The sequence below is a fragment of the Cebidichthys violaceus genome, unplaced genomic scaffold (genome assembly GCF_023349555.1).
Source record: "Cebidichthys violaceus isolate CVI_PGR_0920_01 unplaced genomic scaffold, fCebVio1.0.p SCAF_19, whole genome shotgun sequence".
Taxonomy (NCBI): domain Eukaryota; kingdom Metazoa; phylum Chordata; class Actinopteri; order Perciformes; family Stichaeidae; genus Cebidichthys; species Cebidichthys violaceus.
In genome coordinates, this window is record NW_027176361.1 from 9210616 (window position 1) to 9224826 (window position 14211).

The following is a 14211-nucleotide window of genomic DNA, read 5'->3' on the forward strand; positions in this document are numbered from 1 at the left end:
TTGGTAAAACAACTTTAGATGCCTTATTATACCAAACTGGTTACTAATGCTGGAGGGAATATTTATTCTATTAATCTACTTCATAAAATGGGAGTGATTACCTTGGCATGACTGTAGAGCTATGCATGTACAAAAACATCAACTCCCAATGTATACTTGTGAACTGGCAGTAGATCTTCCTATTAGACTACAGATGACATACAGGTATATTTCATAAGTTGACATTAACACCAACGATGTTTCTTGCTCTGAAGTGAATTGCTTTTATTGTCTGAATCACTACAAATACAAAAGATACAAAGGGAAAAACTATCAATGGGTGTTAGTACAGTAAAGTGACGTTGCTAGCTTTCTTCCATTCACAAAGAGTTGGTCAAATTGCAGTTTCAGTGAAGAAAACACCTTCATGAGGCGACATTCAGGAGTCAAATCCCTTTCAACGTCACTCAAAACACCAGTTTTACATCAATATAAAGTCACTGCTGCGCCTCAATGTTATTAGTGCTTTAGTCGTTACTTTGCAACTATTGGGTACAATTTCCTGAGTGGTAAAAAGCAAAAAGATAAATATAGGAGAATGCAGGAAGATTGGAATGAGAGCAAAAGCATTTCTTAATGTACTGTCAATCCTGGCGGTTGGCTTAGACCATGAGGAGGCGGTGCACTTTCTGCAGCTGCTGCTGTGATAGGACGAGGCGGTGAACTTGTTCCTGTCCGCGGGTGCATGGAATGGCAACGCGTCCGACAAACACAGTTCCTCCCTGCTTCTCTTCCTTGGCCTAGGAAACGACACATAATGTACATGTTTTACATGTGTCTTAAAGTATTGGAACTGATGGTGATTGTATGTATGGTTTTACCTTAACAAAACTGGAGACGGGGAAGGTGGCAAAGTCAGAGGAAGCCTTAGCCCCAGACTGATTTGAGACTACATGTTCAGCTACTTCTCCCTGAAACCAAGAAATTCAAATGTTTTGTATTGCTCTTAGAATCAGCTGATTGACATGAGGAGAATATGAATCTGAAGTTGTCACCTTGAGTTTGTCCAGAGCATCGCTGAGATACTGCAGTCGAGCCGTCTGCTCCATCAGCTGTGCACCGGCACTAACTGGAAGAAACGCAGCAGAGGAAAGACAAAAATGAACCAGGACACTCGGCTAAAAACAGCAACAAGCGCACACAGAGGAGAAGAAGGCCTATTAACTGAGACTCAAACACACACCTGCTGTCTTTCCTGTGATGTCCACCACTTTAACCTCTGAACTCAGCTTGAGCAGGGTAGCCAGCAGTTGGTCGGTCCTGCGATAGATGCCTGTGTTTAGTCCATCTGGTGGCATGGAGCTTTCCTTAGAAGCCTTTGGTAGTTTGGGAGGGCAGAGTGGGGGCAGGGAGGCCAGCTGGGCTCTCATCTTCTCCGCCTGTAAGTAAGATATACTCTTAAGTCAATAATACCAAACTTTACAGATAGCCTGGCATAATACTAACTCCAACACCAGTGTACCTTGAGTCTGTTGTTTTCATTCTTAAGGTGTTTAATGCCCAGTCTCTGGGCTTCCACCTGCTGCCTGAGGAGAGGGGAGTCCACCACCTCCACCGGTCCAGCCAGGGATGGAGGCAGACCTGCTACAAAGAGAATGGTGAGAGGCTGTGCTTCTCCTTTAACAGTGGGGTGTCTTTCCCTGAAACGAGACTAATTTTGTGACTCCCAAAATCAGATTGGTGTCTGGTAAAAGTACTGTATGTACTGTTTGGACACTGGTACAATTCAGGCAAAACACATCTTATCATCAGCTGTAGTAGCGCTGTTAAAATTTCTATTCAGAGGGTTGAATTAGAAGCCATCGCACTTCTTATCAAACGTAAAATGGCAACATCTCAATCTCATAACCACATAGTAATCCACCTCCTGCAGATCCCTGAACAATGGAGGCAATTCCAGAGGCAGATGAGGCTCTCAGGCCTTCGATGGTCATCTTCGATTGGTTATTAATGCGTAGTTTCAGCTCTGCCTTCTCCGCCTCCAGCTGGTCGATATCAGCTTGCAGGGCATCCATTGTCTCCTCAAACTCCCTGGAGATGAGGAGAAAAGAAGGTGAGCGAGCGGGAGAGTGTGTTGAAATGCGTTAATTTCTTCCGTTTGCCTCTTTGTCGCTCTTACTTTTCTTTCTTCTTTAGCAGGGCGAGGTTCTCGTCCAGTTTGGTCTGAATCTTCTCCACCCGTTCATCTGCATCTTTGGTGGAGGTGTCCAGCTTCTTCTCCAGCAGGCTCAGACGGACGTGGGCCTCACTCAGCTCCTCACCCTGGGAAGAGATGAGGTACCTCAGTTACGCCTGTTCCGTTACGGATTCTTTCTATTTCAAACAGACTTATGCAGAACTGAAAGGTTGAGTGATTTTTGCTCGAGTGTGTCACCTTGATCTTCAGGGACTTCTTGACCTCCTTGTTGACGGTCTCTCTATCTTCTAGTTTAACTCCGAGACCCTCAGCGTCAGTCATCTCGGCCCTGACGATGGATGCTCTCATCTCCACTGGAAGACTCTGAGGATGTGAAGGATGAAATGGTAAGAATTGGAACAGGGAAGACGTGATCAACGGCAGAAATATGTTATTAATCAATCAGAAAACGCCCTGGCATACCTTGGCCTGTGGCTTGTCAGCATCGTACTCTCCTTCCTGCATGGCTGTGGCCATCTTGTTCATGGTAGTGATGATGGAGCTGCAGGACTGACGCAGACATTCTGGTCCATTTAGGCCCTGAGAACCGTACACCTTGTAGAAGAGAGTGAAGAATCAGACAATAACAGCTTTAACTTAAAACCAACCAAAACAACAATAAGTTCAGCAAGAATCAGACAGTATGTTGAAGTTTGTATCCTGGTTTACTTTATTTCTACTGTAGTGCTGAACGTGTAATCAATTCAGTATACTTCTGACAAACTTAATGTATTTAAATTCTTGATAGAATAATCCCGAATATCAAGAGGCTCGGGCAAATGGTACAATTATAGTTCACCTGCTCCACAGCCTTGCAGGCAACGTCCTCCAATTTGAGAGGGTTGAGCCCCTCCTGTTCTGCCAGCGGAGCGATCATCTGAGCTCCAGCTGCAGCCACTTCCTGCAGCACAGCCACCACACGGGTCTGCTGGCGCCTGCACTCCGTCAGCGACTCCGACACCTCACATAGGAGACATGATAGTCAAATATGTATACTGTAGATCAATCCTTTTTGTGTGTGCATTAGTGGGTCAATGGTAATTAGACAGTGTTTTAATAAATCGTGTCACATTTTCCAAAATGGGGGCGTGCAGACCGACATCTGGTGCAGTGAGGCAAAAAGGAAACTTCCAAGTTGCTCTACTCTCATGCAGCCATTTACCGTATGTGGTAACTTACTTGTCTATACTGTATGTGTGTTTCTGTATCCCATACCTGTGGTCCAAAATTGAGAGCAGCGGGTACTCCAGCTACATCTGTTCCAGGCATGCGACGGCGGATCTTCTTACAGAACTGTTTGATGTCAGAGCAGGAAGTGTCCAGGTCCTTTAGGAGGACAGCGAGGCCAGAGCTCTCCTGACCTGCTCCCATGAAGGCCCGCAGACGAGCGACCTCCACTCCCATGCAGTCCAGGACACTTTGGGTAAACTGGAGGTGAGAGGATGGGATCAGTGACGTTAGGAATCCCTATCGTTATACTCTCATTTCTGTTTTACTTTGCTCGTCATAGGGATAACATTCTCAGAGGGAAAGAACTTCTCTGTACTCAGAGTAAAACTGTCAAAAATGTTTATAAGTACCTTAATGTGGTCAGCCAGCTGCACTGTGCAGTCTTCAGTGTGATCTGCCAGATGGACGCTGTACAGTTGCTGGAAGACAAAATAAAAGTAAGAAACTTTGTATGAGAAAAAATTATATTTAAATATGATGACATGTCTATGTTTTAATAGACAATTTCATTGCGCAAGGACATAGTGGGTTAGCATATATTTTTATTTGATAGTAGTTGTAACACAAAAGACTCATTTAAAACCATCACATAATAGTTTTAAGATGAACATCGAAAGATTTGCACTAATTGTGGCGTTAAGAAATTGGATTGGAATTTTTTGTAAGTTTGTTCAGAAGATTGATACAACCCTGGTAAGCTCTTAAATAAGCTCTTAAATATATATAAAATACATTCTTTTGTTACCTGATAGTACTTGATGGCCTTAGTCAGAGGTTCCACCTGAACAGTCTCATCTAGCTGATCTTTATGCAGCAGGTCGATGAAATAATCCAGAGAGCGCTCATGGAAGTTCATTTCAGAGTAGAGTGTACCCATGCGCTTAAAGACCTCCACGCTGCAGGTATTCAGAGCCCTGGAAGGAAACGAACAGACCAGACCAACTTTGTAACTGATTCAGGTTTCCAAAATCACAGCCACTAATATTCTGGAGAAATTGTATTGCAAAAAATGATAATTCTACTTTTATTGCAGCCTGGACACAATTCTTCAAAAGTCTCTGATAATAGCACATTTTATATTTGACACATTTGTGATGTAGCTGCGGTGCTTACTGTTCATATTTGTGCAGAATGGCCTGCAGCAGGTTGAGGGAGTAAACCAGTCCTGAGGCGAAACTGCGCTGTTCTCCTGGAGGTCCTCGTAGCCCCGTTCCCTGGGCCAAGTTCCCATTCAAGTCAAACTTCTCCTGGGCCTGTTTACTGATCAGCTCAGCCTGCCAGGCAAAGGACACACACACACACACACACACGGACACGGACACACACACACGGACACACACACACACACACACACACACACACACACACACAGAAGCCTTAATTATAGAAACGACCTAGGCACAGAAAAATAGCAGTAACAACAGTGATCAGGATTCTACAAAAGAAATGCTTGTACACTCATTTGTCCATTTCTCACTCACTCACTCTCTCACTCTCTCTCTCACACACTCTCACACACACACACACACACACACACACACACACAGCTCCATACTTTGCAGATGAGCCTGGGGATGAGCAGAAGGACCAGGATACAGTCGTGATCTCCACCGTGACGGAGGAAGGAGTCCGGCATGAAGGAGGTGAGGAGGGATACCTGTCTGTTTGACTGGGCCACTTCCATTTTCCTCAGCTCCATCTCAATGGCCTAGAAACACAGATTATAAGCAAGTGCTGTTTAATGTGTATAACCGGTAAACTCATCAGTCCTGGCTCGATAACACATGAAGGTCTCCTACCTTGGCATAAGCCTTGGTCTCTGCAAACTTAATCTTGAAGTCAAATAGTTCAGCAGGCGGCTGCTGAACTTCAACATTGGCATTCTGCTGGCTGATCAGCTCCCTGTTGGCATCCTGAAGCACAGAGAAAAAGCACACCCAGTGTCAGTGTACAGCCTATGATTATTCCCTTGAGCGATGCACGTTTCCCTCTCCTCCGCCCACCTGTAGGCTGGCGGTGAGATCTCTGTATTTGTTGATGGTCTGCTGGTAATCCGCTACGGTCTCCTGGGCAGCCTCCACCTTTCTTTCAGCCTCTCTGACCTTTGCTCCACTCAGATCCACCTGCTCCCTCAGCTCCATTTCCGTCTCCCGGCCGTTCTCCTGGAGCTCATCGTTCATCTCGTTGATGGCTTCCTGTTGTTTCACGGAAAGGTTGTCAGTGACAAAATCCTATTTTTATCTTTCCTTTTTTGACCTTTAAACTAATTTTCTGGTTACTTTTACCATTGTGTTGGCACGAATGTACCTTAAAATGAGAATGTTAATTGTGAATACTTGCTGAGTGTGAACATTTGTTAGTTACAAATAGAAACGTCAGTGGTTTTAATACTGAAGATAGGAATCATGAACGATGTTGAACTGACCAAATCAGTGACGGTTTCTCTCAGCTCTCTGACTTTCTCCTCCAGGTCGAGGTTCCTCTCTGTCAGGGTCTCCACCATCTCCTCTGACCCCAGAGCAGCGTCCACCTGGTACAGTAACACACACACACACACACACACACACACACACACACACACACACACACACACACACACACACACACACACACACACACACACACACACACACACACACACACACACACACACACACACAGATATGTATAGTGAAATTCTGAGGTGGCAAACGAGCAGGAACATTCCTAGTTACTTTTAAATGTACCTGAGCCTAAACCATTCTGTTTCTTTTATGTGCACTGTAGTGTAACCCCCAGAAAGCAGCATCAGAGACTCATAAATCATCTCCTCTTTGTAATCATAGTCCTCCTCTTTATTGCGTCTCGCTGACTTTACCTGCTCCTTGAGTTCATCGATGATGGCCTCCGCCTGCTTGACCTCCTCCTGCAGTTTCTCCTTCTGAGTCCTCAGAGTCTCCAGCTCGGTGTTCTTCTTCTCCATCTGCTTCTGCAGCTTCACATGCTCCTGCTTCTCTGAAGTAGACAGGTCACGCATCCTGAGGAGGAACAAAAAACATTGATGGCCAAAACTGTTAAATACCAAGTCCAGGCCTGGTCTTCGACCTTTTTTAGGAAGTGCAAGTGCTTTCTTCTTTTTTTAATACTGTAATCCAAAACAGCTTTTTAGACATTTGACTGACCGAACCAACGCCTCCTTTAGTCTGCCATTCTGCTCCTCCAGCTGTTTGACATGGTAACTTGAGGCAGCTCCATCTGAGCCTGCAGGAGGAGAAGAAGAAAAGGCAACAGAGTGAGAGAAAGCATTACATAAAAAAAAAAAAAGAAGCGGGAGGGAGAGACCAAGATAAAGGCGCCGTTGTGCATTAGTGAGTACAAACCTTTCTCTGAAATCTCATGTCTAAGGATCTCCAGGTCCATGGAGAGCTCCTCCACTTTCTCTTTGAGCGTGTCCACCTCCACTTGCAGTGACTCCGCCCGCTCTTCAGCCATCTCTTTGTCCAGTGTGGCCATCTCTATGGCGTCCGCCGTGTCCGCCATCTCCTCCATGTAGTGGTCCTTAGACTCCTGTGCCTCACGGGCATCCTGGCAGGAGGAGGAGGAGGAGGAGGAGCAAAATAAAACTCAAGAGAGACCGTGGAGCTGCTTCCTTCATTCTTACAGGCTTCTTATCAATCACTTCATATCCTTCAAATTAGTATTCATTTAATCTTTGTCACAATATATACTAAATACAGATAATGCTATAGTTCAGCCCTACGAAAAAATATTATCTGCACCTTCTTGGCCTCTTTGAGTTGTTTCTGCAGCTCAGCCTGCTGCTCCTGCATTTTGTTCTTCCACTCCTGAAGCTGCTCCAGCTGGATCTTGTGTTTCTCGAGCTCTTTCAGCTTGGCTTTGTCCTCCGTCCGCTTCATCTTCAGCGTTTCCAGCTTCTCCTCCAGGTCCTTGACCTGAGCTCGCATCGATTCCTCCTCCTGAGAAGGATGGATGGGCGGAGGGGAGAAGCGGAGAGGACGGTTTAAATGTGCTGCGTTCAGAGGATTTAAGATGGAGGACTAACTGGAGTTCATGTATGCTCAAAGATTTATTTGAAGGCAGTAAAGAAACATAAAATCATTGATCAAGTCCCACCACCAAAAAGTCCAGATGATGATAAATGTAAATTTAGCTCCCCCGGATTAATTTGCAAATTATTTTCTCGAGTCAATGGACTTTAACTTCTGTCCTCACCGCCTAAACAGGAACCTAAAATTTACATTAAAGAGCAGATTAATAGATTCCCTCCAAACACAATGTATTTCATTCAGTGTCTCAGATAGTTAGGCCCATGCGTCATCACCACATAATTCACTGTGAGAACATTACAAAACCGAAGTATTGAGAAGGTGTATTGAGAAGGTGTGCCGAGGGTCATTTTGCCCTCCGATGAGTTTGTTAGTAAACTTATGCCAGGTATCATCATCAGCATGCATGGAGCTATTAGAAAACTCTACCTGCTTGGAAGTGGCAGGTTCCACCTGGTCAAACAGTGACAACATGGATGAAGTGAAAAAAAAAAAAAAAAAAAAAAATGCAGAATATGATGGAAAAATAGAAACAAAAATTATGGAGATGTGACATACTGGCTAAAAGATCACATGTTGATCTTCTGTGCTTTTGATATTGTAAATAATTCCCCATGAAAGTATGAAATGTGAGATTTAACACCGTGTGATTACAGGACCCCGTGGGCACATGTCTTTAAGTGGTGCCGACACTCTTCTCGTTGTCAGTGACCCACCTTGCTTGTTGGAGTCGCCGGGACCGGGGCTGCCATCGCTGCAGGCGACCCGCCGGGCTGAGGCGTAGCAGGAGCCCCCAGTGCACCCTGGTGGGGGGGCAGGCCTGCCTCACTGACATCACCAGACAGAGAGGAGGTCAGGCTCTCACGAGATGCCTGTTGACCAATACAGAGGTATGAGATGAGGGATGAAACGGAGGAAGACGGTGTGGTGTTATTTGAAAGTCAAGAAACAAAACGAGAGCTTCTCCCCCACACAGCTTTGATAAACCCAGTAGTGTAGTGAACATCCCATGTGTTACATGCTGTGCGGCCGGATTCATCTTATAGCTTATGTGCTTCAATATAATCGTCCCGACTTCATGCACCTTCCAAAGACCAAACGGTTCACCTCCCAGTGTCCCTCACTAGAGATGATGTTCACACAGACACCACTTTGAGTTCATTTCTCTGCACCTGTGCACCCAAGGACAACAAATCACCAGTTTTCAGTGACGAAACAAATCACCATTCCCAGTGAGGTGACGGCTGTACCCTGATATGACAGAGCGTACCATGAGGCTGGAGCGGCCGGAGGGACGCATCAAGAGGGAGGGGAGGGAGACGGCAGGTGTGAGACGACTTGGAGTGCTCCTCTGACACAGTGCATAGAGACTGTTAGGACTCTCAATACAGAACGACATCTTGTGGTACTTCTTATTCATACACATTATTTACAACAATCCTGTTGTTTTTTTATACTGTAGAGTGCAGAGTACTACCAGCTTTGGCAAATAAGTTTGGAAATTAAAAAAATGACATTGTATTTGACATCAATAGACATTATCAACATTACCAATTACATTCTGTTCAATAAAAAAGTTTTACCTTTTATTATGGCAATTAGTCTACTATATAATACATAAATATATCTATTAGTTGACTGTCCAAATAACCAAAGAATTATTAAAACTATTCAAAATGGCTTTCTGAAGGTTCCATAATTATAAATCTCAATATGACATTTATCAAACCGATGGGATCCTGTTTGCTTCGCTACTACAGTTCAAGAACAAGTATGTACTTCTTATCACACGACACAAAAACGCATGTCTTTTGGAAAGATTTCAAACATCTGAAGCTGTGCCCTTGATCTAACTTGCAAAGCAAAAGCAAAAGCAAGAAGCTGCAACAAATAACCAACATTTTTTGGAATCAGCTGCCGTTTCAAATCATTCTGTTTTCCTCCACTGTCTGCTGTAGACGAGCTCACCTTGACAGAGCGGCGGGTAGAGGACTGGAGGAGAGGAGGAGGTGAGTTGCAAAGAGAGGGATGGACACACGCGCGCACACACACACACACACGCGCACACACATCCAGTGGTGAAGCAAGATAAGAGATTAGCAGCACATAAGAAGCATACCCACTGTTAGTTCACATCCACTGATCATAGCTTTGACAGCTGCATGCTCCATTTAACACCATTTTTAAAGAAGTATTACTCTTGATAACTCGAGCCATGAAAGAAGAATAAAATGTGAACTCATGCAACCGAGTTAAGACTGGCAAAATATCACTGGCCAGAAGCAAAGACACAGACGCCATCATTATGGCATTAGCTATAATTTCCCCTCTAAATGTGTGGATGCTTTCACCAGAATGAAAAATAAAATGAGCGAACAAACGACATCTGGTTCACAAAATAAAGTGCGGCCACAGAAAACCAAAAGAAAGTGCAGTGAAAATGACATCTATCGACAACATAAGATGTCTTGATATCCCGTGCAAGCGTCAACACTTAAAAGGGTCAAATAAAGACAAAAGATGAGTTGCCATGTTAGTGTGAATAAAAACAACCAAGGCAAAAGCAAATGTGTTGAACTTAAATATTTCTACCTTCTTAATGTTCACAGGTGTCTGCAAAAGGTATTCAGAAAAACAAAAATAAGAATTCAACCCAAGGGCTGAGAGGCAAAAACCTGAAACTCATTTACATTTGACAGAAAATAAAGAAGAGGAACATTTGTAGGAAAAGCACCTCTAGTCAGGAAAACACTGCAGAGGAAAAGTCAGAGAGCGGGTTGATAGTCATATCACTACTCTTTGAAATGGATTTTAGAAGCTTAACTGGTGTGATTTATCTTATTCAACACAGTCAGTTAAGCCTTCAGAACTGCTCTGGAAAGAGATGCACAGGAATCCAACAATCTTCAAAGCCAAGTCATGGAAACAACATTTCTAAACTGACAAAAGGACAAAAAAAGCAGTGAGGTGCAAGTAATGGTTGCCTACCTGCTTGGTTGTTCTGGGAGTCTCATGAATATCTGGAGGAAACAAATCAAGAAATATTTTCTACTGTTAATATTATTCACTTTGAGTTTAAAAGAATTTGAAAAGAAAGAAAATGAATTTCAAACCCAGCTGTGGTTCACACTCACCTTTCTGTCTGGGTATCTTTGACATGCCCGATTCAGGAGTATCTGGTGAGGTGGCGCTGGAGCCGTCCTCCACCACCTGGAGCTGTACAGAGTGACAGAGAAACATAGGGGTGTGTGTGTGTGTGTGTGTGTGTGTGTGTGTGTGTGTGTGTGTGTGTGTGTGTGTGTGTGTGTGTGTGTGTGTGTGTGTGTGTGTGTGTGTGTGTGTGTGTGTGAGACAGAGAGAGTGAGAGATCAGGACAACACAGGAATGGGAGCAGGAACAAACAAATGTTTATTTGTAATCACGAATTCTGGAAAAAAAGAAAGGATCCTCAAGCATCCCATAAAACTGTAAAAATGAAGGTATTCAGGCATTAATCCTTCCGTCACACATCATATTTATGCCACTGACCTGAGACTGTCTGACAAATATCCCGTGATTTTCCTCACAGGTGAAGTAGCGTTTCCCCTGAACGGTGCCATCGTTCTTGCCTTTGGCATCATCCAGTATGACGCCCACCCATTTTCCAGAGGCAAAGAGGGTGGCACCGATATAGGCAACAGTACCACGCTGACCCTTCCCCGTCACCTCCACTATAGAGCCAATCTAGGAGCAGAGGAGCAGAGACAAGATGACACACTGTGAGTCGTCAAACACTGGTTGATAGTAATTTGTTTATTTCCAGCCATTTCTTCCTTTGTTGTGTCTGCTTTGAAAAGGGACCTACCTTTGGAGGTTTGGCAGTCTCCACTGTTCCTGCGCTGCTCATTTTGCTGATCAGTGGGCTGGTCAGCTGGAGGATTTGGGAAATACAGATGGGCAGAAGTATGGGGAAAGATGAGGAAATGTGGGAGAGAGAAAGTAAAGGAAGGTTGGTTACCAATGGGAATGAGTTGTAAGGTGTGAGACGTTGAAGAAGGAAGGTTAGGTCATTACATACCAGAGAACTATTGTTCACATTTCTGAATTCCTCAGGATTGGTATCTTTTTATATCTTTATCTTGGTCAAATAGACATAGTTTAGTAGGAATATGTAAATCATTTTTAATACTGTACATTAGACCTGCAAAAGACAAACAAACAGTATTTTATGTGTAACAACAATGCCCACTAATTGTCCCTGCTCCAGCTATTAAGAGCAATTTTAGGAATCAAAAATAATCAATGACAGAGAGAGTCTTAAGGCCATAAGCAAAGAAACACACTCATGCAACCAGTCATGTGTCATGGACCACAATAGACTTCCTGATAAACAAGTCACATCCCTGCCTTGCTCACACAAAGATGCTCATTCAGAGTAGAGTCTAATTCTTTCACGGAGCTGTAGGGACATGTGAATTCACGCTGCCTCAGTTTTAAACCACAGGGCAGAAATCTGGGTAGGAACCTTTTTTAAAGCACAGAGATAGTTTAGATTTAGTGCCATTTCAGATGAATTGGAACAAATTAAGCCTGTGGGTTAAATGCAAGGACAGAGACTTCATCTTCTCTACAGCAAATCTAGAGTTACCCAAAATATTTTACTCGTTCTATTCGATGAGGACACGATATGCAACAAAGTGAATCCTGCAGCCACAATATATGGTGAGTGACACAAACATTACCTAGTCGGTTTAGACATTATAACGTAATAACTTATACTGATGCTGTGCATCAAACTAAATTAACAATGGTGTACTAAATGAGATATTATTCAATATTGAGGGTCTATGTTACTCACCCGGGGGGTATAAGAATGTCGCCTGTTCAAAGCCATAATAGCAAGTTAAGATGTTTTCACCTCCAATACAAAGTCTCAAGTGCTAATTTTTCTCTGCTTTCACATTCCTCCCTCTTTCAAAGAGAGAGAGGAGAAAGCAAAACAAGACTGTGACTTCAGGGAGGGATCCTGGGTGCTGCATCACAACACGTCACAGCTGATTTGAACTGAGAAAGGGAGGGTAATAATAACTAGCTGTTGTGTCTCCACACAAGAAAACACAGGGATGTTAGCTTGATACTTCACATAGAGTCACTTGGAGTGATGAGATCAATTTACTGGACTGCTTTTATGTAGCTATAATTATGTAAAAACCCAGAAGTAATGAGACATTGCTGCTGCGTTCCCCTTTCTTTAGTACATGTACTCGTGCTTCACAAATTATATTATCTTTAACGAACTAACATGTTAACAAGAGCTTCAATCCGTTGGTTAGCAGCTGTCAAAAGTGGATAACTTTAGCTAATGTTTATTCGTTTAGTAACGTTGCTGCTATTTAAAGGACAGGACCGGTGTTCTTTCATAAAAAACAATATACCAGCTAAGTATATCACATACGCAACGCAATACAATAACACTGCAGCATTACGACAGGAGGAGGGGGTGGACAAATTTCGATAGGGCGAAATGTCATGAGAGACATTTAAGCTATTCTGTTTTCACGTTGCTGCATTATTAGTTTGATCTACGTACAAAATAATCCTGACATACACAAAATGACTTCAATCACGTAGTTAAAGTACGCTTTACTCTGCCATCTAAATTTAGTTAGACAGCAGCATTTAGATAACTGCTAGCCAGAGTAGCTTTAAAGCTAACGTTAAAACTGGCCAACTCAGCTTAGCAAAAATGCTAAAGTCAGCAAGAGGAGTACTGTTAAGAAGCTAACAGCTAGCCTGTATTTTGTTATTCAGCTTACCTGGCATACACAGATGTTCCTGTCTTTAAATGCTGCACCTTGAGGTGTTCATGCAGACAAAAGATGTTCCTATGTTGTTATTTTTTGGCTACCTAGCTTGGACGTCCAGTAGTCTTTTCCGTTTTTTGACAGGTCACTTCCGGTGGTCTGACGTGCCAAAAATAAGAAGAAAAGTGGAAGTTAGCGCCCCTAGTGGCTGCTCCATTCTTTATTAATAAGCTTTATTTTATTACCCTTAGAGCCCACTGCACATCTGGGATTACTTTTTCTTTACAAGGTCTTTAAATAAATTCACAGGTAAACAAAAGATATTGGATTAAAATATGGATAAGGACGATTAGGCGAAAACTGTGTTTAAAGCAAGACAGTTGATGAGAGGTGAGGGTAAAAGCAACACGATAAGATGCTTAATCAATATTACCGAAAGGTTTTAAATCAGCATTTGGATGACTAAATTAAAAAGTAAGTTAAACTTACAGGGTGCATACATAATGACAGAGAATGCATCATGTCAAATAGTTCTGGAAATGGGGAAATAAATAATCCAATTAATGTATAATATATATATATATATATATATATATATATATATATATATATATATATATATATATATATATATATATATATATATATATATATACATTTTGCAAACACAAAACAACGATTCAACCAATACAAATAGAAAGAACAAGCATATATCATAATTATAGTGTATATTATGAAGAATAACATTACATATTTGCCTATTTACATATATATATTAAGTAGTGGATTGACAAAAAATATTTGCAAACTACTTCGATAATCGTTGAATGATTTCGGCTATATATATATATATATATATATATATATATATATATATATATATATATATATATATATATATATATATCTGTCTCGTGCTGTGGCCCCTGGATGAATA

At 42.5% G+C, this 14211-nt stretch overlaps 1 protein-coding gene across 7 annotated transcripts; it reads right to left on the reverse strand.

Annotated features, from left to right (window-relative positions):
- Positions 1-239: 239 nt before the first annotated feature.
- LOC137874682 (dynactin subunit 1-like) lies at positions 240-13415 on the reverse strand. 7 transcript variants are annotated; one of them, XM_068713562.1, is made up of 32 exons: positions 13287-13415; positions 11336-11401; positions 11020-11214; positions 10626-10707; positions 10480-10511; positions 10084-10104; positions 9391-9483; positions 8762-8842; positions 8208-8363; positions 7921-7944; positions 7204-7401; positions 6805-7009; positions 6607-6685; positions 6303-6462; positions 5871-5975; positions 5449-5640; positions 5245-5358; positions 5001-5153; positions 4559-4719; positions 4191-4359; positions 3796-3864; positions 3431-3643; positions 3015-3176; positions 2639-2770; positions 2414-2539; positions 2159-2301; positions 1904-2070; positions 1502-1620; positions 1223-1418; positions 1035-1108; positions 861-950; positions 240-779 (listed from the first exon to the last, which is right to left on the reverse strand). In XM_068713562.1, exons 2-32 carry the CDS (start codon positions 11375-11377, stop codon positions 642-644), a joined length of 3891 nt encoding a protein of 1296 aa, XP_068569663.1. In that variant the 5' UTR covers positions 11378-11401; positions 13287-13415; the 3' UTR covers positions 240-641. The 7 variants fall into 7 exon arrangements, with proteins under 7 accessions (XP_068569663.1, XP_068569657.1, XP_068569656.1 ...); XM_068713556.1 differs by lacking the exon at positions 9391-9483; XM_068713555.1 differs by lacking the exon at positions 9391-9483 and having other exon boundaries at positions 1502-1623.
- Positions 13416-14211: the final 796 nt, after the last annotated feature.

Excerpts from the sequence above, each read along its gene's own strand:
- LOC137874682 (XM_068713562.1), bottom strand. The coding sequence starts at position 11,377 with ATGAGCAGCGCAGGAACAGTGGAGACTGCCAAACCTCCAAAG. Across the intron at positions 9,484-10,083 it reads CACCTGTGAACATTAAGAAG|TCCTCTACCCGCCGCTCTGT; the intron begins GTAGAAATATTT and ends CCTCTCCTCCAG. Across the intron at positions 6,686-6,804 it reads ACATGAGATTTCAGAGAAAG|GCTCAGATGGAGCTGCCTCA; the intron begins GTTTGTACTCAC and ends CTCCTCCTGCAG.